Source organism: Balaenoptera ricei, chromosome 10 (assembly GCF_028023285.1).
Source record: "Balaenoptera ricei isolate mBalRic1 chromosome 10, mBalRic1.hap2, whole genome shotgun sequence".
Lineage (NCBI taxonomy): Eukaryota > Metazoa > Chordata > Mammalia > Artiodactyla > Balaenopteridae > Balaenoptera > Balaenoptera ricei.
The window spans coordinates 47,235,170-47,259,451 of record NC_082648.1 but is presented as its reverse complement, the minus strand read 5'-3'; the positions used below and the strand labels follow the sequence as shown (position 1 = coordinate 47,259,451).

The following is a 24,282-nucleotide window of genomic DNA, read 5'->3' as shown; positions in this document are numbered from 1 at the left end:
GAAGGCAGGGGTTAATCAGTGAATTAAATTTTTTGGAAATGATAACGTGTTCTGAAGGATTAAAATTGAGTCAAAACAGCCCTCTCTTCTATCTTCTACCTTCATTTTTTTCAGAAGGTGTTCCTAACTACTGCCTCCTAACTTATATTTTGGGCAAGACTAGTATGTTTGTGATTCCTTGAGGCAACGCAGAATATAAAGTACCATGGGGCCTATTCTGAGGTCTGCTAAAATCCCTTAAAATTGGGGAAGGAATCTGTTATAGGAGATAATTTTCAGTGTTGTTGGGCTTGGGTTTCTGAACTAAGTAATGTAATTAGACAATTTTCCCTTCATCTTAGCCCACTAAAGCACGCAGGATTGCAAGGATTACTCAAAAGTATACCCACCTTTTCAAACAAGTGCAGGGTTGGATTTGATGCCCCTTAAATGTTCTTTTCTGGGCCCAGACCCATCTCCTACTGCCCTCTGGTGGTGGTAGGACTGGAGGCTCTGCAAGAACTCTGATCTCACCATTTTGAAATCCATGAAGGCCATTTGCTGGGATGTGGTTCTTTGCTAATGATTGTTTACAAACCAGCTGGGGCTTTTGTCCTAAGGAGGAGCCTGAATCTATAAGCTCCACCCCGAGGCATTCAAGTGGGGTAGATGCAGGGCAGGACAAACATCCCAATTCAGAGGCCCCTGGGGGCTGAAGGCTGGGGAGGAGCCTTGGGAGAGGTGCCAGGGGTGGAGTAGGGGCCTCTGAGTTTCCCCCCATCTGCCTCTGACGTCCTTGGCACCAGTCTCTCCTGTGTCATGATCTGGACGTTAGGTGGAGCCCCTGAGCCGCCTGTGTCCAGTAGTTTGCTCCTAGAAAAGCCTGGATTTGGGGAAATGCTGAGTTATGGGGGTTGGGGGCACATCCTCTAGGTCCTTACTCTGGAGTGGGTAAGAAGCTGGTGCAGAAGCCCCCAGGGTATGGGTCCGCCCTTTCTGCTCTGTTTTCCCATGTTATCCAGATGCAGACCTAGGAACTGTGAACCTAAGGTTGTTTCTATCATACCTCCACCCTTCCCCCCACACATTTATGTCTCTTAGCATTCATCGAGAACCTTCTCCCTCTCACTAGCTGCAACTATTTATTTCCTTCCCCCTTCACCGCTCTCTTCTTGTACCACGCCACTGGGGTGTCACCACAGATCTAACCTTCCTCCATATTTCTCCTGGTTCTGCCCTGTCCTCACCGCCTCCTCCCTCTCCACCCAGAGAAAGCCACGCCCTTCCCTCCTCCCTCCCCACCCTAGTCTGTCACACAGGGACATCACCCTACAGCAGTTCAGGCCGTGGTTCGCAGGAAGCATACATTGGCTTTTTGATTCGTGCTAGTTCCCACCTCACAGTTTGGGAGGATCTAACACCAGCCTGCACGTGAAGGGGGAACCAAGGACAGTGAGGAGCTGGGTGGTCCCAGCCCTGGAGCCCTGCCAGCCCGACATGGGTAAGTATGAGGACCAGCCCCCGGGAAGGCCTGAGGGATGCCTACCTCCCTCCCTGGCTGACTCAGCAGGGGTGGGGCCTAACCTTTGCTCTTTTGGGGGGTGAAGGAGGGGAAACCAGACTATAGGGGCACAGGGGCTCAGCTGGTGAGGCTGCCGACCAAGGGGTCATGAACATTGGCAAGCTCCAGCTCTGGGGAAGAGCCTAAGAGTGCACCTTAGGTTGGGGCTTTCCCCACCTCACCACCCCCGCCCCAGCCCCTTGCGCCTCCCACTTAAGCTGCTGAGATTCAAGAAATATTTCACAGCACTCACTGCTGGCCTTACCCCCACAAAAGTAAAGCCCACTTTCGGTCACACTGGATGATTTTTAAGGTGCTTCTCCCCCTGTTTTCTCCCCGGCCTTTCAAGTCCCTGCCCTCTTCCCTCCTTGACCCTGACCCACCACCAGGTGGGGGGGCTGCACTGAGCAGCTGCTTCCTGTTGCCCCAGAGGTTGCCACAAGGGTGGTGGGGGCTGGGGGAGAGCTGAACTAGAAGAAAGCCGATCCTCACGGCCCCACACCAGCCTCATTAGGGCTGCTACTGGCGACCCCCATGCTTCAGTCACTAAGAAGACAGAGAGAGGCAGGACTGAGGTTGAAAGGCCTAGGAGGTCTTTGCCCTCCTGGCTTCCTGATTGCAGAAGTTTTTAAACTTGGGTCGTGCTGGGGGAAGGAGGCTGCGTCTCTCCACGGCTGTAGGGCTTGAGCCCCTGAGGAGCTGAAACACAGGGAACCTGTTCATCTAGTAGGGCCGCTGTGTGTTACCCCCAGCACACTCGGCCTTGAGTTCCCTCTCCGACACCGCCATTCCTCCGGAGTCCTTGCGACTCTCACTGCCTTCCTGGCCCTCCTTTGTGAAGAGATCTTTGCCGGTGCCTCCGGAGAGCGGGTGGAGCTCTCCCAGGTCCTCCAGTTCGGACCCACCACCATCCCCCACTTCACCGCAGAAGTTTCTGTCTCTTCTTCCTGGGATCTGTTCTCTTCCTCCATCTGGGATCCTTCCTGGTTCAGGCCCCTAGGAGACGCCACCCGCTTCCCCCTCCCTCAGCGGATTCTTCGCGACAGTCCTACCCGAGCGCTCGTCCCTACCCCAGTAGCTCCTGTCCCTTTAAGTGCTACCTCCCCCCCCGCCCCCCCACCCCGCCACCGCCGCCGCCGGCCCAGGGCTGGGGGAGGAGGCGCCGCCGCCGCCCGGCTCGGCCACCTGCGCCGCCGCCGCCGCCGCCGTCGCCCGGCCCTGCTCCAGGTGAGGCCCGGCACCCACGTCTGGTCCCAGAGTCCCCAGGCGGGCCGCCCCTGCGGTCCCCCTGCCCCGGGATCCCCGCTGCCCTGGACTCAGGATCTGACCCTCCCCCTGCGGGAGCTGCCCTTCCTCTCTCCCCCGCACTATCTACTCGTCCATTTCTCCCCTGTCCTCTGCGACCGGAATCCGGAGGCTTCTCACGCCTCTCGGCCAACCTCTCCCGGGTACCCCTCCTATTCTGGACCCAGGATCTCCCCCTCCCCCGCTCCTTCCTCGCCAGAAAAATCTCCCGCGGTCCGGGTTTCGCCTCCTCCCCTCTGGAACCATCGCTTTCCCACGCCATCCTAACCTCCAGTGGGAGGGGGAATAACCGCCACCCCAACTACTCTCCTTCCCCGTAGTAAGGGGGGTTGGGGGCTATCATAGACTAGAGTCACTTTCAGGCCCTGCTCCGTTTAGCCCTTCAAGTTCAACTAACTCCCATCTAAAGCTTTTCTGTAGCCCTCACCCCACTCCATCTCTCCCGGACTTTGGGGGTGCGACCTCAGCACCAGCCCAGGTGGGAACGACCCTCTTGGACTTGGGGTGGGCCGGTCCAGCCTAAGAACGCTCCTACCCCAGAGTCAGGGAATGGGGGAGGGCGCATCCAGAATCTTGTGATTCTGGGCTTAAGGGGCTGTTGGGGGACAGTGGATGAGGTTCTAGGACTAAGTCTCTAAGGGCGGTGGGGTGGTGGGGAAAGCCTGGGAAGCCCAGCCTTCTCTATTCAGATGCAAAGGGAGTCCTAAGGAAATTAGGTCTTTCTCCATCCTCTTCTGAGACCAGCATGGAGAAGCTCGTTGGGGAGTTTAAAAAAAGACTGTGCTGAATCTGAGGGGACACATACCAATTTGGAGAGAAGAAGGATGAGTTGTGGTCCTTTTGATGTGTTATAGGAGAATCTGGCCTCCCCAAAATACGGAGGGGGAGAAGACTGTTTTCCATTAACCTGGACAGGGAAGGGGGACAAGTTGGAATGGTTACAAGGTTGAGGGCCATCTCCCTACTAGACCCTATTAACACTGTGAACCCTTCAGCCAGTGAGCACAAGGGAGGTCTTTAATAATTACCCCACCTCCATTGGGGAATTCCCCCTCCCTGCAAATCCCCTGCGACCCTAGCCCTGCCCCTTCCCTTCTTGCGCTCTCATTCCCTGCTACCCCCAACACAACACACTCCAGAATGAGGGGACAGGGTGTCTGGATTTGCTTCAGACTCTTCTGAGTCATGTTTCACAGGCTGGAAGGGAGCTGGCGGGAGGAGAGGGTGGTCAGCAGTGGTGTTTGGGGTTGAATTCCAGGAGTACCTGGACAGGGAGAGGGAGAGAGGTAGAGGGATGCGAACGAATTCCCTCTCTCTCCCTTTCTGTCTCCGCCCCCTCCCAGCCCCAGCCATCTGGCTCCTGCGTGGAGCCACGCACTGTGGCAGCTGACCCCAGTCAGGGTGGTGCAGCAGGAACACAGGGAGGGTGAGAAAGGGGGAGCAGGTGCTAATTTCTCCCTCCCCATTCTCTTTATTACCCGCCCACTGGCCTGGCTTGTGAGAGGTTCAGAGTATTCCCTAGGTACCCTTCTCACAAGTTGCTGAAAAAAAGACCATTTGCCCCTTCCTCTTTCTAGTAGCTTCCTAAAGGGAGATGGGGTGGGTGGGTGATTGGCCACATCTGATGGGATTGAGGAATGTTTGGGGACAGAAAGGGTCAGTCTGCCTTCTGTCATCTGGATGGGGGGAGAAGCACAGCTGCTGCTTGGGGTGGCTTCTGGCAAGAAGTAAACACCCAGTTGTTGGCATATTGACACCCCACCCTCATCCTTCCTCAAAGAGCAAGGAAGACCTCTGATTAGATGGGATGAGGAGGGGTCTCATTCAAGGAGGAAGGTGATTGTAGTCTTTCTGCACCAGATGGAAAAGAATGGATCCTGCCCCACTTTCTTTTCTAATCCCAGGTGGCCCTCTCCTATCCAACACCCCTCTTCCCAATCGCTCCTGGCCGGGATAGTCCTAGGGGTTGCCCTGGAGACTAGGCCTGGGGCTCGGAAGGGGTGGGAGCAGTCAGTGGGGCACAGGAGTAACCGGCTCTTCCGGAGCGGAGTGGAGCCAGCGGGTGGGTGTGTGTGGGTGTGTGGTGGGGGGGGGAAGGGGCGTGGCTACACCCGTCTGACTGGCGCAGGCTCCTCCCCTGCCGCCCGCCTCCGACTGGCCAGCCCTATGATTGGGGGCGGGAGGTAGGAAGATTCTCCCTCATCTGCCCTGGAAAAGGAAAGAGGAAAAGGAAAAAAAAAAAAAACATACCTAGCTCTCTTCCTCGGCCCTTTAGGAAGCCAGTTCCATGCCCTGAGCTCTCTTCTTCACCTGTCTTTATTTTGGGAATGGGGGAAGCATTCCTTAGCAGAAGTTTGCTGGATCCCTGCTTTCTCCAGAAAGAAGGACCCCCTCTACCCTGAGTGTGGCCTCTATTTACCCAGGGACTTGAGGTCAGTAGGCTGTTGGGGGGTCCTTATTTTTTATACAAGGTGACCCTATAAATCTGTTACTGAGTCATGGGGGAGAAAAGGATTTTGATTTCTGTCTACTCCTTCCCACTGACAATCTACTTTTTTCAGGAGAGGGACAGAAACCCTCCTAACCCTCTTAGCCCCTCTCTCTCTGGCCCACACACTTTGAGGCTTTGGTGAAGCTCACTTCCTTCTTAGCTTCTCTGAGCCATTTGTAGTGGGGAGTGAAGTCTGTCCCCCAAATTTAGGAAGAACTCACTCCCCTGTGGAGTAAGGAAATCCAATCTAGACTAATGTATTTGGTCCTGCCTTACTCTGGCCCCACCCAGTTTTCAGATCTCCTTCCTCCCCAGACTCCCAAAGGAAAAAGTATTTGTTGACCCCCCAACCTGCCAGAGTTTCATCATCCCCACTCTGTCTGTTCCTCTTCCAGAATATTCAGCTTGAGTTTTGCACAGTTAGGCAACTGTTTGTACAACTGCATTGCAATGAATTGAATGGGAATTATCTTGAAGCCTGCAAAGTCTGTTGAGTTGCAAGGAAAAGAAACCTGGTTTCTAGTCACATTTTATCCACTGTTTGACCTTGAACAAGTCGGTTAACCTCTTCAGGCCATAATTTCTTCATCTACCAAACAGAATGTTGAACTAGAAATTCTCTAAATTCTAACCTCATGTATGACACTGTTCTTCATTCTGGGTCCCTGCAATAGACGTTTTAGGTGATAGCTAAACTCTAGTCCTCTGCAAGATTTTTCTTTCCTCTTCTCAGAAGGTTTCACTTAGTTATATAGCCCTATCAGAAAAAGTATACTGGAACTATAGAATAGGTGGACATTTGGGGCACCTTATTTGCTGGTCAGTTTTCCTGCTTCTCCCCTGTCCCTCTGACCAGGTTTAGGCTAGACTCAGGCCTTCCCTGTCTGGTCTCTGAGCCAAGCTTCCTTTTCCTACCCACAGGAATCTTCCCGACCCCCAGAGCCCTGCAGATGTCGCCAGGAAAGTGGTGATCCAGGCAGGACCAGGCTGCCACCCACGGGACAGAGGTGAGTGGGCAGCAGATGGAGCAGGAGCTTGCCTTTTTCCACCCCTTTACCAGGACTGAATTTTCCTGACTAACCTTTCTGCTTCTACACTTCCACTTTTCCACTACCCATCCTGGGAAATAACTGCCCCCGAAATGATCTTAGAGGAGTGGCACATGCCTCGGTCCTAGAAATTTGGTTTAGTCTTTTAGGTTAACCTTGGGATCAGGGCACGCCTTTCAGTTTGCTCAGTGTGATGCAGGACTACCGCCCACAATGAGACACAGTGCAGAGGGAGCTTCCCGGTAGGCTAGGGAGACACCGCGGCGCTAGGACCCAGATCCGGGTCGGGGAGCCGGGTGGCCGGCGCTAGGACCCGGCGGCGGAGGCTGCGGAGGGCGGCTCTCTCTCGGCCGCAGCTTCCCCGCCCCCTCCGGCTCCGGCTCACTCCTCCCCCGCCGGCCATGTTGGCTCCGCTCGGGCCCCGCGGTTGAGCCGCGTCCCCCTCCCCCCTCCCGGACCCCAGACCCCCTCCCCCGCGTTCCCCTCCCCTCCTGGCGCCCGGAGCGAGGCCATGTGAACTGCCCGTCCCCCGGGGAGAGACAAGCCCCGAGCCTGGCTGGACGCCGCCGCCTCAGGTCTGTTGGGTCTGTGGCTGGGGGCCTGAGGGGAGGGAGCCCCGCTTTCATCCGAGGCTTCCCTCAGGGAACCGAAGCTCTGGAGCCGCCTAGAGCCTTGCCGGGGGGTGGGGGGAGGAGACGCCGACTCGAGCTTATTTCCAGTTAGAACCCAGCCCTGGGCGGGGGTCTTCCTGCACTGGGGGGTGGGAGGAGAAGGGGGCTGGTCTGCCTGCAGAAGATCGGGATGGGGCGGCGGGGGCGGGAGCGGGAGGAGCTGTGGAGGTTCCCGGCGACGGCGGCGGCTGCGAGGAGGAGGCGGAGAAGCCGCCTGGCTGGTGGAGATGACTCCTGTGGGGGACTCGGGGTGGAATCCCCGGGAGGGGCTCCACCTCTTCAGATGGGGTGGGGATTGCCCGAGTGCGAAGGGTAGGTGAGGGGGTTCCCTGGACGGGTTAAACACTCCGTTTGTGGGGAGTGGGGCGTTTTGGCAACGGTGAGTGGAGGTCAAAGGGGTTTCCAGGGGTCTCGGGGTGTCCGCTCGGCGGGGTGAGGGGTGGGGTGCACGTTCTCTTGAGCTTGGCGAGCAGGAGAGGGCCTTGCTGGAGTAGAGCTGTGCTTGGCCTGGGGCCCCCGAGTCTCGGGAGAATCCGCCACTCCAGGGATGGGGGTTGATAGGGCCGGTGCTGAGGCGTACGGATTTGAGCCGGCCTTAGGGGCCGGAGGGAAGAATGAAGAGGGAGCCCTTTCCAAGGGGGATCCCTCACTAAGGGGATCCCCATTTCCGTGGCAGAAAAGATGATCCCGCATCATCCCTTTCTTTCCTGGTGTTCCCAATTTTCAGGGGAAGGCAATGCCAACAGCAGTCATCCTTTGTAGGATTTATTGGAGTGGGAGATGTGCATCCTTCGGGGGGCGATGCGGGGGGATAGCTTCCACCTCCATCTGTACACAAACAGCCCCTCCCCCAAGCCTCCCGCAGGAAGTGGCCGGGAAATGGCAGCTGTGCGTTTGCTGCTGCGTCTCTTGTTGTTTTGAAATGTCCATTTTAATCAGATTTGGTTTCATTTTCTGAGGCCTTCGGGCAAGCTTGGATCCTGCCAACCATGTGGTCTGAGAGTCCTTCGTTCGACTTTTTTTTTTTTTTTTTTTTTTTGGAAACTTAATTTGTCAACTGGAAGTAGTCACTGCAGTTGACTCCCTGATCCCAATCCCCCCCTCCAAAGCATCTCTGTCTCCCTGTCTGGATTTTTTTCCCCTGAGCTAGAGGTCATAGAAAAATCAAACTCACTCATCCACCAGCAGGGCTACACAAGTGATGCAAATTTCCTCGGTGTAGAGAGCTGTCAGGAAGACTTGGGATCTTTTGTGTCATGAGAGTGGCTTTTTGGGATCCTGCTTAATATATATTCTTATATACATACGAATATTAAATATATTTTTAAGTATGACAGTTTCTGTATTGCAGAGCACTTGAGTAAGTGAGCTTGTGACGTGATGAAGTTGATTCTGAGAGGTGGAAGAAGAGGGGGGAATGGGGAATATTAAACTGAGTGGGGTTTGTGGTGGGGGGTAGGGACTGATTTGTAGAGTGAGTGTGGTGGGCTTGTTCCTCACTGGTGATTCTAGCCTAAGGATAAGTCCCTGTGGGAAGCCTGTTAGTTGACATAGGGGGGGGTTTACCTTCTGCAGTACCAAGTAATTAGGAGAATTAGTTATCATATGACTTATGCTTCAGTCCATAAAAGACATCTTCTCTCTTTTTACCATTCGTGGAGAGGGCTAAGCTTTTCCCTTGTTCTGTGCGAAGTCATGTGTCCAGATTTTCTCTTTTTCCCACCTGCTAACTCCAGGAGATTTCTACTATAGCATATAGTGATGGACTGTGTGTACTGTGCCCCCAGGCATTTGGTTAGACCCTGGGTTTGGTTTGAGGTGAGTTGGCCACAGGATTTTCTGTTTTGAGAGGTGAGGTATCGAGATCATTTGGACTATCCTGAAAACTGCTTAAGCCTAACATTTAAATAATCTTTTCAGTATTTTCCACCTGAATTGTAGATTCTTAGGTTAAAGGTCCAGGATAGGACCAGATAGACATATATGATTATGTGGCACTGTTAAGATAGCATCATTGCTCCTTTTACTGGGGCTGTTGGGGTTGATAGTCTGGAAACGAGTTCAGTGTCACTGTCCTTTTTCTTGCCCTTCTGCTTGACTGATTGGTTCCTTTGAGTTGCTTTCTTGACAGTGATTTTAAGTTCCCCATTCTTCAACCTTTGTTTACCTAGATTGGGGCCTGACAGAATAGTAAATTGATTTTCCCTGGTGGAAGTTAAAAGAATGAAGGAAGGAGAAAGACTACTCTTATTTCTTTGGACTCTTTAAGAGAAATAAAAGTTGATTTTGAGAAAGTAGATAGCTATGGCTTCATTTGATACACGACTGATCAGAAAGCTGAATGAAGTAAACCTTTCATGGCCTTTTTGTAAAATGGATGCATTTTTCTCTCAGAGAAGTGGGTTTCTTAATATTGACTTTTTTTTTTTTTTTTTTTTTTTAAGCCTCTCCGTAAAGGAAAAAATTTGAGGTGTAGAGAGACCTATGTGGGCCGACCTCAGAGCCAGTCGGAAATCTAGAATGCCCTGAGGGGCTCATCTTGCAGTCTTGTGGTTCTGGAATCAGGTGTTGCCAAGAGAGAAGCAAAGCTTGTGAGGGTTACTGTGTCTTGCTGATGTTGACCTTTCTTATCACCTCTGAAGAGGTCTGCTATATTCTTTTACTAAAAGAATAAAATACAGTTAAAATAGTGTGGAAGTTAGTCCAATAACCGGTATGATGTTTGACTTTGTGTGAGATGTGTACAGTGAGGCAGTAATGCCAAAGTTTTTATTTCCTAGGATGTAGAGTGAAGTATAAAACTCTTGAGGATTTCCTGGGGCAGATAATCTTCCTGATTTGTTTCTTAGGATATGGATGTCCTCATATACCTCATAGTCTAAGGTTAATACTTTATCAGCATTGCTGCACATGGGTCAGAGGGACCATTTTTTACCAACTTTTTGGTCTTCATAATTTTGAGATTTATAAAATTGTGCAAAACAAAAAACCTGTCTTCTTTGAAGAGTTCTGGAGACTGTTCTTGGATTGGGTCACTGGCAGTAGAAGTAGCATTGTGTTATTGTTACGTGGTGTTCTGTCCTTCTCCTAGTTAAAGAGAATAATTAAAGGGGCATTTTACATAATGAAAATATTACCAAACAGTTTAGCAAATATTCATTAAAAACTAAAGCATGAGGGTTCTTGGGAATTCCCAGGTGGTCCAGTGGTTAGGACTCCACGTTCTCACTGCCAAGGGCCTGGGTTCGATCCCTGGTCGGGGAACTAAAATCCCACAAGCTGCGAGGTGCGGCCAGAAAAAAACAAAAACCGTGAGGGTTCTTAAGAGACAAGTGGTACTGCTACTTTTGTTCTCTTGGGCTTGGGCACTGTATAACCTGCCTTCTCAGCTCAGTTTTTTTTTTTAGGGGGGAGGGGGATAGATTTTTGAAGGAAGGGGTGAAGTCATTAACTGTTAGAGCTGAAATTCTGAGAAACAATCAGAGCTTGAAAGGGAAATAACCTTGTTACAACCTCTGGAGTGTGGTTTTTAGTGTCCTGCAATTTAAAGGCATTTCCAGTCCTCTGACAGTGAAGTGACCAGAGCTGTGGCAGAAAACCTAGCCTAGATTGTTAGTATATGGTTCCTTTATTCAGTTGCCAAATACTTTAAAACCTGCTATATACCTTGAGTGTTCAGTTAAATCATGCTTCCCTGTTTCCAGGCCTTATTTTCTGCATGAGACATCTGTCCAAAATATGTCAAGATTTGGGGCCTTTCTTCCCTCTAGGAATTATCTCTGTGAAGAATGAAGCTGAATTTTTTGGTTCTCTTGAGAATGGTGGGAGCAAAAATCACAAACTTTATTGGATGAATAAGTTGGTAGTGACAGAAAAGACAGATTTACTCATTCATTTGCTCAATCTATGAGTTCAACAAGTATTTCCTTTCATTTTTTTAATGTACTTAGCACTAAAGTGCTGGAGATGTAAGGGTAGAACTTAATTTCTGGTTGATGCTGTAGAACCTACATAGTATAGAAGAAAGAAGGACAGAGAACAGTCATCTTTGTGTTCTTCTGTGCAGCCTGGACATGGCAGTTGTCTTTGAGTGGCCTCCCTTAGGATAATAATCTTCCTTCTTTCATCATCTTCCTTCTGCCTCACTGTCCTGACTAGGAAAAGGGGGTTAAGGAAAGGACATTTTGAGAGAATGAGTCTCAGTCAGTATGGCTGTAGTCTGAGTCTGGGTTCCAAGGGAAGATTGTTACCAGGGCTGTCTGAATGGGCTATCCTTACTGGGGAAGAAGGCATGTTGATTTTGTGGCTTGGCACTTGGAACTCTTTTGGTGGAGGAAGACAGCTTAGCCAGGAAGGAGTTTTTAGATTTGAAAGTGAAGGCATGCTTGTTTGCAGCATCAGGAATTGGGAGTAGTGAAAACTTTGGGATCTTCCCCAGGGTATAGGGTAGAAATGGGAAATGAGGCAGCTTTTGTGGTAGAGCAGGGTTTTTCAACCTTGCTCTTGATTGAGCAAGAACCAACTAATCCTTTGTTGTAGTGGGCTGCCTTGTGTATTACAAGATCATTAGGAGCATCCCCAGCTTTGATTTCCTAAATGCCAGTAGCATGTACCTTTCTACATAACTAAATGTGCCCTGGGGGCAAAATCACCCTGGTTGGAAACCACTGTGTTAGAGTATGGTGGATGATTCCAGAGATGTGTAGAGTTCAGAAGTATCCTTCATAACATTCACAATTACAAATCTAAAATGTAGTAGTATGATTTATTTACTATACTGCAAGATTTACATTCACTGTTTAGTAAAGATAGACATTTGAAATCTCTCCCCACCCCCCAAAATTAGAAACCTCTCTATTTGTGGAATTTTAGTATTCTATGTGGGAAGAATGAACCAAGGAGCTGCAGGGACTGCTCAAGTGTCCAGCTAGATGGTGTTAATGTGTCTTGTCTTTCTGGGGGTAGCCTCAGAGGTCTGAGTGTTAGGGTTGGTCAGGGCACCTGCAACAGTGTTGAAATTCGTAACATTTATTTCAACATTGTGCATTGTCAGCCCTTTTCTGTCAAAACCATGTCACAGGTCCACAGAGTAGTAACTCTTCAGTAGCAACTGAGAGAAAGAGCAGCCTATTTGGCCATGTGGCAAGAGCTTTACTGCCTCAAGCTTAAGGGGCAATGTCCCTTAACTCTTATAAATGAAGCTTAGAGGCCCTTAAGAGATCCATTTACATACTACTGGGACTGGGCTGGGTGCTGGCCTGATTGTACTTCCTGGTCAGGAGAGCTGTCTACTATTCTGGGGGTTGGGCACTGACTGATTTCTTTTTTCATTTGGCCAAAATCCCATTAGTTCAAAGGGAGGCACTCTCCTTTGCTTTACTGTTCTTCTTATTAGCTCTAGATGAGAGGACATAATTTACCTTCAGGCTTTATTGTGAAAAGCATCTTGGGTAGGAAGGTTAAAATAAAGTAACCCTGGTTTTATTGCTGAGAGGAGCTGCCCGCATTTTCTTTGCATTCCTATAATGTGATCCTATATTTAAGTGACATCTGAAATCAAGAGTGTAGGGACTTCCCTAACCATCAAGTGGTTAAGACTCCTCTCTGCCAATGCAGGGGGCTTGGGTTCGATCCCTCATCAGGGAACTAAGATCCCACATGCAAAACTTCTCTTGAAATCAAGAGTCTAGTTGCATACAAGGAAGTCTGGCTGGGAGGATCATCCCTGATTTTGTAGTATCTCCCATACTAGTAAAAATAGTAATGGTTTTAAATTATATTTTGACCCTTTGGACATGACTATCTTTTTAAAAACTAAAAACAAAAAATAGTTTTTACTCTTTTTTGTCTAATAATAATAGCTAAAATTTATTGAGTGCTTGCTGGGTGACACATGCTGTGCCAGGTCCGTTATATAGATTTTCTCATTTAATCCTCACAAGCCCTGGAGGTAAGTACTAAAATTTTTACTAATGATGAAGTAGAGGCTCAGCAACATTAAGTAACTTGATCAGGGTCACAGAGCTAGTGGTAGTAGAGCTGGGATTTGCACCTAGAGCTCACTGTTGTTGCGCTGATCTCACTGCACAGCACAGAGTATTTTATGTTTCTAGGAAGCTTCTTATAAATGAAGTGATTGTGGTCCTGATGACCCCTCAGTAGAGGCTCCTGGGGGAACAGACCTCAGGCACTAGATAACTTCCCATTCCTTTTACTTATCTGATTTCTGTAAGCCATCCATTTATGCTTATTAGTATGTAATTTGTGAGACAGGAAATGCTGTGCTGTCCCAGAGTAGCAGAGATGAGAAGGTCACTAGTTTCCTCGTGGATTCAAACAGAAAAAGGAAAAACGAACTGTGGCCTATCATTGAGTGGGAGAATATAGTCCAGCGCACAGCAGAGGTGTGGCTGTGCATAAAACTGGGGGAGAGGAGATGTGGGGATCAGATGAGATTGGCTCTCCAGGCATAGCATTTCTAGACTTGCGAAATGAATCCTTGAATGTCCTCCTTTTTTTTTTGGCGGCGTATAGTTTCCCCACCAGGGATCGAACCTGGGCCCTGGCAGTGAAAGCACCAAGTCCTAACCACTGGCCTGCCAGGGAATTCCCTGTGATGTAAGCTTTGTTTTGTTTTGTTTTTTAAAGATTTTTTTTTTTTTTTTTATGTGGACCATTTTTAAAGTCTTTATTGAGTTTGTTACAATACTGCTCCTGTTTTATGTTTTGGTTTTTTGGCCGAGAGGCAAGTGGGATCTTAGCTCCCCCAACAGGGATCAAACCCGCATCTCATGCATTGGAAGGCGAAATCTTAACCACTGGACCTCCAGGAAGTCCTCCCTGTGATGTAAGCTTTGGAAGGAACCTAACCTAGAGTATAGGGAATGAACTTTCCTCCTTGGTGTCTTTCATTTCGGAAGGGTCACTAATCTCATGATGCTTATTTTGCAGATCCCTTAGTGCTGAGGATGGTCTTTAACTATAAGGAAATGCTGGGGGCCCCTGAGGTCTTCTGTAGAGACCGAGTTTCTTCATTGATGCGAAGCACGTTTGGGTCTGCTGCTTATTTTAGAGTGAAGATGGGAAATCCTGTATGGGAAATGAGTTTATCCTAAAAACTTTTCCCCCCTTAAATTGACAAAATACAAATTGCTTTTATTTTTTATTTACTTATTTATTTTAATTTATTTACTTTATTTATTTATTTTTGGCTGCGTTGGGTCTTCTTTGCTGCGCTCGGGCTTTCTCTGGTTGTGGCAAGCAGGGGCTACTCTTCCTTGCGGCACACGTCCTTCTCATTGCAATGGCTTCTCTTGTTGTGGAGCACGGGCTCTAGCTGCGCAGGCTTCAGTAGCTGCGGCACGCAGGCTCAGTAGTTGTGGCTCGCGGGCTCTAGAGCGCAGGCTCAGTAGTTGTGGTGCACGGGCTTAGTTGCTCCACAGCATGTGGGACCTTCCTGGACCAGGGCTCGAACCCATGTCCCCTGCACTGGCAGGCAGAGTCTTAACCACTGGGCCACCAGGGAAGCCCCTGCTTTTATTTTTTAAATTCCAGTTAAAATTGATAAAGGTAGAGACAGTTATGGTATTAAGCATGGAACATCTTTTTTTTTTTTTTTAATTTATTGAATTTATTTATTTTTGACTGCGTTGGGTCTTTGTTGCTGCACATGGGCTTTCTGTAGTTGCAGGCGGTGCGGGGGGGTACTCTTCGTTGCAGTGCGTGGGCTTCTCATTGCGGTGGCTTCTCTTGAGCACGGGCTCTAGAGCGCACAGGCTTAGTTGCTCCACGGCATGTGGGATCTTCCCGGACCAGGTATCAAACCTGTGTCCCCTGCACTGGCAGGTGGATTCTTAACCACTGCCACCAGGGAAGTCCCAAGCATGGAAAATCTTATAGCTGTCATGCCATATACTTACTGTACAGGGTTTATATTTCATGCTCAGAATTATGTTAGATTCACCTAATGGTGGCTAATTTGCATTATCTAGCATGCTCAAGAATATGATTCTTGCAAACCTTGGGCAGTGGTCTTATGTGTTCTTAACTGATTTATTCATTCTTTTAAAAGCTTTACTTATAGTTTGTTTTTTTTTTAAGAGGTTATTTAAAACATCACCTAGGTTTGCTTATTATCTCATCTTGGGAGCTTGATAAAGAAATCTTTATACCTGAACTCTTCTGTCCTTTACTCTTCTGTGGTAACCAAAGGAGTTGCTTTTTCTGTATCAAGACAGATCATGTCTCTCACATAACAAATTAGTATGCGCTAGTACATCATAAGTATCTGATTGATGTGTCAGACTTTGCCAGTAATTCTAGCTTCTGCTTTCTGTCTTCTTCCTTCTTCTCTTTGCTCTATTGAAGGTAAATTTATTCTCATCATCATTGCTAGTAGTATATCACCTCATCGTATTCAGGAGAGGGTGAAGAGCTTTTTAACCATACAACTCCCCAATGAGCCACTGCACTTTACAACTTTAAGTACCTAGCTATACTCTCAGTGACCATTTACATTTAAGCCACAAAACCAAAACATGGGGAAGTAATCACAGTAGACATAATAGAATACTGTTCCTTGGGACACTCTCTTATTTCATCAGTTTTCCAGCTCTGACACTTTTGTGAGCTATATTCTTAGAGAGCATGGTATTTCCCATGAAAAAGGAGTAGACGTGTTACTGGATGATTTGACTTTTGCTATTATGGTCACCTTTCCTGAAATGTATTCTTTTCAAATTCCTTTACTCAGTTAACTATACTATCTTCTTCAGATGTCTAGGGCTATGGATAGGGTAACGTGGAAATTTCTTAACTCAACTATAATAATAAAACAGTATATGTATTAAACATGCTTTTTCTGCCAACACGTCCATGCTTTCCTGTCAAAAAGATGGCTTTGAGAACCTTCTGTATACCCTGAGAGTGGGACTCTGGCCTTACCTTGGCGGGGGTGGGGGGGAAGGATGGAGAATGTTAAATGTTGCAATTGAGGGCTAATATCTAACATAGAGGGGTAACCTGGGCTGGGAGTTAAGAGGGTGGGGCTTATACAGGGGGAAGACTCCTCTAGGTGTGTATCTTGGTTTTCTCCCTAACTCTTTTTATCTCCACAGTTCTGACTTTTTAAAACACTGTTTCTATGAGGTCATTGCCCAGGTTAGGAGTATATTTCCACTTCCTCTTCTCTTCTCTCCTTCCCCACTCCCCCCGCAACCCCCCTCCCTCCCAATCCAGTACCTGGGTAGGAGAAGGGTAAGTAAAGTAGATGGAGGGGAGGGGGCATTCCCTCTAGAAGATTCCAGGTGACATAACCTTGTTTAACCGCCAGTATTTTTTTTCCCTTTTCTCTCCCCTCCTACAGAAATGGAGGCAAACGACCATTTTAACTTTACTGGCCTTCCCCCTGCACCTGCTGCCTCAGGACTGAAACCCTCTCCCTCCTCAGGGGAGGGGCTCTACACTAACGGGTCTCCCATGAACTTCCCCCAGCAAGGGAAAAGTGAGTGTGAGGGCCACATGGCCTGGGAGGGAGTGGGCACCGCTCCTTTAGAGCAGGTTGATGGGGTAAGGTTTGGCTCTGGACTGGCTACTTCACAACAGCTCTCTTTTATGCCAGGTGGGAAGGGAGGAAGTGAATCCTCAGAACTCCAGCTGCTGGAGAGAAGCCAAACTTCTAAGAACAAGTTCTAGGGGTTTATGGAAGCAACACTTTTCATTTTAAGGCTGGAAGGGATTAGAAAAACATACTGGCCTTTTCATCTTAGCTTGCTCTTCTGTCAGCCCTGTTCCCTGGCTACTGCCAGAGTGGTGAGGTGGCTGCTGCTGTTCCCTAGCCCTGTCCCCGGCTGCTGCTTCTGATAACCAGGTTGGACCCGTGAGAAAGAGATAAAGGGCCAGCCCTCTAAGAAGCTGTTTTTAGAGGCTGGAGTAGCCCTCCCCTAGGACTGGGGGTGGAGGGGTTGGGTGAAGGTTGGGGTGTGTTTGCCTTTTAGTTTGTGCAGCAGAGAAGAGAGCAGATGCTTGAAGTGCTTGTGCCACCTCCTGTCCTTGTGGATAGAAGATAGGGACAGGGAGACTTTTAATTCTTACCTAGTTCCCCAGAGAGAAACATCTATAATTCCAGACGGAAGTGTTGCTGCCAGGATCAGGTCTTTTCCTGGATTTGGCTTATCAGTTGCTCTGTACCATGGCCCTGCCAAGTACCTCTCTAATCTTGCCTTGGTTTCAGGTACTTTATGCTTGGAAGCAGAGGGAGGCACAAATGTTTGCCTCCTTCCTTGCAGCAGAAAAATACTGCCACAGGCTTATACTTCACCACTCCCTCCTGTCTTTCACAAGGGGGTTGCAGATAGATAGAAACTCCCTTATTTCGCTGGAGGACTGTTCCCACCACGTCCCCCGAAGCTTCCTTAGTATCTTGGTTCCTTTTATTTGATTGCCCTCCGGTCCAGAGGCTGCCATTGGTGTTGAGAACTGAAGTCTGCAGTACTGCTCATGCAGAGATTTCCCCCCCTGCGTATTACCCTCCAGTGCCTATGGGGAGGGGCCAAGCCCAGCCTTCCGAGCTGGGATCTTTCTGCTGTGGTGACTGCAAATTCTATTCTTAGCCCAGCACAAAGTGCTGGATCTGCATGTGCCAGTGAGGTGGAGGCTGTCCCTTCTGGTGCCACTGTGGGGCAAACAGGCACTGGGGAAGGCGGCAGGGGGTGGGGGGCAGAGAGTTCAGTCATGCCACTCCAAGGGAAGAATTCCTCCAGGGAATGAGGGTGGGGAAGAATGCAAGTCACTGTAGGGCGTCTGTGAACAGTTTCATTAAAAAAAAAAAAATTTAAAAAGCCCTGAGCATCAAGAGCAGCCAGCTCTCTGCTGGTCGCTTGTGGTAGGCTGGGAGAGTTCCCCAGTCCCCTACTCAGCAGCCTCAGTGGCGATTGCTAAGCTTCCACCCAGGAGCATCTGGGTTTGGTGTTCCCTGGAGACCAAAAAACTATAAATACAGTAGAGGGGGAATCCCCCACCCCTTCACCTTCCCTTTTTCTAGTCAGTGCTGTTCCTTTAGTAGAATTTATAGTGTTACTTGCATACATAGCTGTAACTGACCCTTTTCCCTCCTTCTCTGCCAGGTTTGAATGGGGATGTGAATGTTAATGGCTTATCTACTGTATCTCACACTACTACTTCAGGGATTTTGAACTCTGCTTCCCACTCCTCCAGCACCTCACACCTCCATCACCCCAACGTGGCCTATGACTGTCTCTGGAACTACTCACAGTACCCATCTGCCAATCCTGGCAGCAACCTCAAGGACCCACCCCTTCTCTCCCAGTTCTCGGGGGGACAATACCCACTCAACGGCATCCTTGGGGGCAGCCGGCAACCTTCATCCCCAAGTCACAACACTAACCTTCGGGCTGGGAGCCAAGAGTTCTGGGCCAACGGTACCCAGAGTCCCATGGGGCTTAACTTCGATTCACAGGAACTATATGATTCCTTTCCTGACCAGAATTTTGAGGTGATGCCCAATGGACCCCCTAGTTTTTTCACCTCCCCACAGACTTCTCCTATGTTGGGATCCAGCATCCAGACCTTTGCACCCTCCCAGGAGGTAGGCAGTGGTATCCATCCTGATGAGGCAGCAGAAAAGGAGCTGACTTCAGTTGTGGCGGAGAATGGCACTGGCTTGGTAGGCAGCCTGGAGCTGGAAGAGGAGCAGCCAGGTATAACTGGGTCTGTGAGCTGGGTTGGGAGAGGGAAAATGGGGCTCTGGGGGGCGCAGTGGCTTTTTGAGGTGAGGAAAACTTGTCTTTCCAGCTCTCTGCAGTGGAGGCTGATTTGCATGTTGGTGATTAGCAGAGCCAAGTGGCTGGTGTTTTTGTGGCAGCAGCACCAGCTCGAGAGTGGGAGTGCAAATTATTTCAAGCTCATGCAGAGCTGCTGGCCTGGAGAGGGCAGGTGGGCGAGCCCGAAACAGCCCCAACAGACACCCTGCATCAAGAAAGCCTTCTTCTAAGTTATAGGAAGGGGTTGGGGCATCAGCAGGAGGCAAAGAGGCCAATTTGATTTGACTATGGCAGGGCCAGACTGGCTGCTAAAGTGGGCTGAGCCCTAAGTAGTGATTGGCACATGCAGGAGGGAAGGAACAGGCAGAGCACACCATTGCTTGTCTACTCACAATTTCCTTTCTTTTTTTGTTGTTGTTAGCATAGGTACATGTGCAGTCCCTCTCATCTTTCCCCTCAGAATAGATAAATGCTTAGTCTGCTATTGATTCCAAGTACAAGGGTGACTACCCTGTAAAATCACAGGATGTTTTCTCTGTTTAACTGGATGGGGGAAACAGCTGAGAACATGATGGGGTTCTTGTCTCAGACCCCACTCTTCTTTCCCCTCTTTACCTGCTGCAGGATCTTCCTCGCACATCTTTGTGTACTCAAAAGTTCTCGGTATGATCGGTACCCAACATAGAACTGGGACCCATAAATGTTGAAAGAATGAACATCCATCCCTCTAGGAAAGATTGCCTACTAATAGCTAACTGAACCCATTGACGGCACTGATTTTGACTTTTGCCCTCTCCTGGGATTTCCTAGAACTAAAGATGTGTGGTTACAACGGCTCTGTCCCTTCTGTGGAATCATTACACCAAGAGGTCTCAGTCTTGGTCCCTGATCCCACAGTGAGCTGCTTAGATGATCCTTCACATCTTCCTGATCAACTGGAAGACACTCCAATCCTCAGTGAAGTCTCTCTGGAGCCCTTCAACACTTTGGCACCGGGTAGGCTTGGAGATTGGCTCCCTTCAACATATCTATGTAGAGGGTAGTCAGCTTATACCACCTGGAAGAGTTAGTAAGCCAGGGAAAGTATTTGGGAATCTGGGGCACTGGGGTCTCCAGATGATCCTGTGGCAGACCACAGTTTCATGCCACAGGCCTGACTGGGCCAGCTGCACTCTGAGCTGAATTGGTTCATTTCCCAGGTTCTCTCCCAGTGTTCCTTTTGGCCAGGAGCCCTGGATAGGGACTTATTACCACACAGATGGGCTATTTGGGTTCTCACTAACTTGCCATTGAACGATTACCTTTTACCCCACTGAAATATAAGAAAGGCCTATTTTATGATAGGTGCTAGAATTTTGTGTTGGTCTGTGGGTAGAAACCATTGCCTTGCCTTTCCCTAATATTAGAAAGAAGCTTCACAATATAGGAACTAGAACTGGATATATTCAGACTAGTATTTCTTAACTCTTGCTTTCTGATTTTTCCACCCCTGAAGAGCCAGTGACTGGAGGACTCTACGGTATAGATGACACAGAGCTGATGGGTGCAGAGGACAAGCTGCCTCTTGAGGACAGCCCTGTGATCTCTGCCCTCGATTGTCCTTCCCTCAATAATGCCACTGCCTTCAGTCTCCTGGCAGATGACAGTCAAACTTCAGCCTCTATCTTTGCCAGCCCCACCTCTCCACCTGTCCTTGGGGAGTCTGTTCTGCAAGGTAAGTGAGGAGAGCTAGGGCAGAGGAAGTCCTTGGCCTGGGCAGAGGTGAGAGAGCAGGCCTTAGGGGTGGGGATTCTGTGAGAGCGCCTTCCTGGGAGCTGAGGAGGCCATGGAATAGTGTGTGGTGGGACTAAAAAAAGCGCTCTGACTTCTGCCCTGTGCCCAAAAGAACTTGTGGGGTGAGACTTGGAGTTTGTGGGAGAAAGGAGGCCAGAGGCCTTTACTGGCTCCAGGTGAAAGGTATTTCTTCACACAGTGACAGCAGCAGCAGTTTTGCCCTTTAACCTTCATGAACGGTAGGGGAAGAGAGCCAGAGGCTACTTCTCTTTTTCCAACCCTAGGGGAAAGCCCTTGAAGTAACCTTGTTTAGCTTCATCCAGGTTTGCCTGAGTAGATTCTCTTGTTTTATATGATCATTCTTCCTTTAGCCATCCTGTCCCTTTGGATTCTAGATACTAGCTTTGACCTGAATAATGGCAGTGATGCAGAACAGGAAGACATGGAGACTCAGACTTCAGACTTCCCACCATCTCTGACCCAGCCAGCCCCTGACCAGTCATCCACTCTTCAGCTCCGTACAGCAGCCTCGCCAGCAGTCTCACCAACAGCCTCGCCAGCAGTCTCCCTGGCGGTTTCTCCAGCAGCCTCCCCGGAAATCTCTCCAGAAGTCTCTCCAGCAGCCTCCCCAGAAATTTCCCCAGACATCTCCCCGGCAGCCTTCCCAACAGTCTCTCCAACTTCCTCAGCAGCCCTCCCACCTGTCTCCTCTGAAGTCTCCTTGACAGCCTCCCCAGTGACCTCCCCAAAAGCCTCCCCCGCACCTTCCCCAGCAGCTGTCTTCCCAGCAGCCTCCCCAGCAAATAAGAATGTCAGCAGCTTCCTTGAGACGACTGCTGACCTGGAAGAGATCACTGGAGGAGGAGTCACTCCCTCTGGTAGTGGTGAGTGTCTAGATTCTGTTCCACCCCTAGCTGGTTCCAGGAAAAGTTTCTGTCTCATGAGGCATTTAGCCCTTCCTCACTGGCCTGTCGTCTCAGTATTTTGCTTGAACTCTTAACTTGGGTATCCCCTATCTTCCTCCCCAAGGTGATGTCCTGAGGAGACGTATTGCTACCCCAGAAGAAGTTCGTCTTCCCCTCCAACATGGGTAAATGCTCTAGTTTGCTGCATGCATCGACCTTTGACACATTTAATGAATGACTCTAGGAAAAAGGGAAGGGAGCTCCTCTCATCTGAGATGGGGAGGAATGGGCTAGACAAGAATGGGTTAAAGGATAGTTACCTGCAGTGATAATGTTTCTGGGCATGAGATTCTTAGGCTTCCTTTCTTCCTCTGTCACGGTCTTCCTCCTCTCACCCATTCTTTCCTCATTTTGTGACCACTCAGTTTTTTCCTCAAGGGGCTACTGCTGTTATCTTTTCCAAATTCAGCTGGTGGGTCTAGGGTTCAGATGTCCGAATGAGTTACCTTGTCCTGTATGCTTAGAGAAGGAATAGCAGTGAATGGGGAGTGGCTTAGTCCCCATGAATTGGGATTTTTTTTGTTTTTAATGCACTTTAAGGTCAGGAACAGTATGAGACCAGAATGGACAAGCCAGCACACCAAGGGCTTTATAGGAATAACTGCCTTCCTGACCTTCCCCACCCCCGCCCCCGTAGGCTACTTGTGGTCACCAAGTCTGAGTTCTGCTTTAAGTTTTGAGAGAAAGATAAGGCTTAGTCTTAGAATAATCTGTTGCTCAGAACACAGAGTTCCTTACTAAACCCTGGCCTCTACGGAGTCATTTCATGGAGTCAGCAGTGAGTTTACTCTTCTGCTTGCCTCCCCACCCTCTGTCTCTTCTGCCTTTATTCTCTTAGGTCTTTTATCCTCTTTAGTGGAAACCCAGTAATTTGCCCTGAATGGCATTAGGGAGGGGGTTTCTGGCTGCTCATCTCACTGACTTTGTGAAGGGAGGGGTGGAGGTCTTTCTGGGCTTGTGCAGTCTGGTGTGTTGCTTTCCCCTGTGGTGCTGAGGGGCTTGTGGCCCAGGCCTGCCTTCTGGCCAAGCTTGTGTCGCAGGATCCTCTGCACCTACATGCAGTTCTAGTGAGACAGGTGAGGGGCGGGCCATCTGCTCAGTGGGCTTGGCTTCTGGGTGGCTTGAGAGTGGGTAGGGGTGTGACCTGGCGGCAGGGCCCGTGTGCTTCTCTGGCAGGTGGCGGAGAGAGGTGCGCATCAAGAAGGGCAGCCACCGATGGCAGGGGGAGACCTGGTATTACGGCCCCTGTGGGAAGAGGATGAAACAGTTCCCGGAAGTGATCAAGGTAATGTAGCTTTCGTGGACTTTTTTAGGAAAGCACAGACTCCTTTTTTTGGGCCCAGTGGCAACAAGCTGGCATTGTCTGCTCTGGGACTTGTTCTGCTTGGGCTATTGCTGGCCAATAGGTGTGGTAGGGCTGTAACTTCACTGATGCCACTCTACCTCCTCCTCATAGTACCTGAGCCGCAATGTGGTACACAACGTCCGCCGCGAGCACTTCAGCTTCAGTCCCCGTATGCCTGTTGGTGATTTCTTTGAAGAGAGAGACACACCAGAGGTGCACACCCAAGGGTTAAATATGCTTTTGTGTCTGAGAAAGGGTTGATGGACAAGCTGCAGCTTCCTCTCATGGGGTTTGGAGAGTCTTGGGCATTGAATGGTTCAGAGGGCCTGGTGGCTTGCTCAGACTCCCTCCCATTGTAACAAGAGTCTTCCTTATTACCTCAGGGCTTGCAGTGGGTACAGCTCTCAGCAGAGGAGATCCCATCCAGGATTCAGGCAATTACTGGGAAACGGGGCCGACCTCGAAACACTGAGAAGGCCAAGACCAAGGACGTCCCCAAGGTGAAACGGGGCCGAGGTCGGCCACCCAAAGTCAAAATCACTGAGCTGTTGAATAAGACAGACAACCGCCTCCTAAAGAAACTGGAGGCCCAAGGTACGACTGGGGATTCTGCTCACTCTCTGAGGTATCTGAAATGTTGATGAATTGCTAATGCCTGGGTTTCCCAGGAATGTGACTGACGTCTGGAAGAAATGAATCTGAATCACCTTCCCCTCTCTGGAAAGCAGCCTCAGGGTCCCAGCACTTTTGTGGTACTTCTTTTACAACCAGTTTCTTTACTGAGTTACTCTCTTACTAGTGGAGCCTGGGCGGTCCCCAAAGATAGTTATGAGAGGAGAGGGCTTTCATGTCCTTTCTTTCCATCTTTCAGCTTCTCACTTATCTTACTGGTTTTGGCTGTCTCATACATACACTCTTACCTTACTCATTGCCACCATCATGGAGGTTCAGAATTCACATCTGAATCCAAAAGATAATTGGCACTGTTTTAGTGGGATGGACAGATTGGAAATGTCTAATTTTTCAGTAAATATTGCACTTGCCCTGATATAGTATAAATTTGAAAAAATTTGGAGTCATCGGTCTCCTATTCAGAGTTCCAGCTCTGCCATATTCTGACTGTATGACCTGGAGCGAGTCACTTATATTTTAATAAAAGCCTATAGTGGGTCATCTGCAGGTGATACCTGTCTAACTTAGAGGGTTGCTGTACAGATGTGGTGGTGGTAGTGTTTCTGTGCCAGAATAGGATAGGTGCTGTCATATCAAAAACACCAATTCTGAAACACTATTGTTTGCAGAATCACACTTCAATATTGTCTTCCAAAAGGGAAGAAATTCAGACCTTTTAGTAGAGCAAGAC

General features: G+C 49.3%; 1 protein-coding gene across 6 annotated transcripts in view; it reads left to right on the top strand.

Moving 5' to 3' along the window:
* The first annotated feature begins 1,325 nt into the window (after nucleotides 1-1,325).
* The window catches only part of BAZ2A (bromodomain adjacent to zinc finger domain 2A), a 34,379-nt gene continuing 11,422 nt past the window's right edge, over nucleotides 1,326-24,282 (top strand). For 3 of the 6 annotated variants that reach the window (XM_059936213.1, XM_059936215.1, XM_059936209.1), the window contains exons 1-10: nucleotides 6,790-6,960; nucleotides 16,421-16,558; nucleotides 18,180-18,773; nucleotides 19,647-19,832; nucleotides 20,332-20,550; nucleotides 21,005-21,493; nucleotides 21,639-21,699; nucleotides 22,751-22,859; nucleotides 23,031-23,132; nucleotides 23,303-23,513. In XM_059936213.1, the coding sequence (XP_059792196.1) occupies nucleotides 16,423-16,558; nucleotides 18,180-18,773; nucleotides 19,647-19,832; nucleotides 20,332-20,550; nucleotides 21,005-21,493; nucleotides 21,639-21,699; nucleotides 22,751-22,859; nucleotides 23,031-23,132; nucleotides 23,303-23,513 (2,107 nt within the window). In that variant the 5' untranslated portion in view covers nucleotides 6,790-6,960; nucleotides 16,421-16,422. Of the gene's footprint in view, nucleotides 1,481-2,728; nucleotides 2,768-6,257; nucleotides 6,344-6,789; nucleotides 6,961-16,420; nucleotides 16,559-18,179; nucleotides 18,774-19,646; nucleotides 19,833-20,331; nucleotides 20,551-21,004; nucleotides 21,494-21,638; nucleotides 21,700-22,750; nucleotides 22,860-23,030; nucleotides 23,133-23,302; nucleotides 23,514-24,282 lie in introns of those variants that run through there. The other 3 variants (XM_059936210.1, XM_059936211.1, XM_059936214.1) reach the window with 3 other exon arrangements.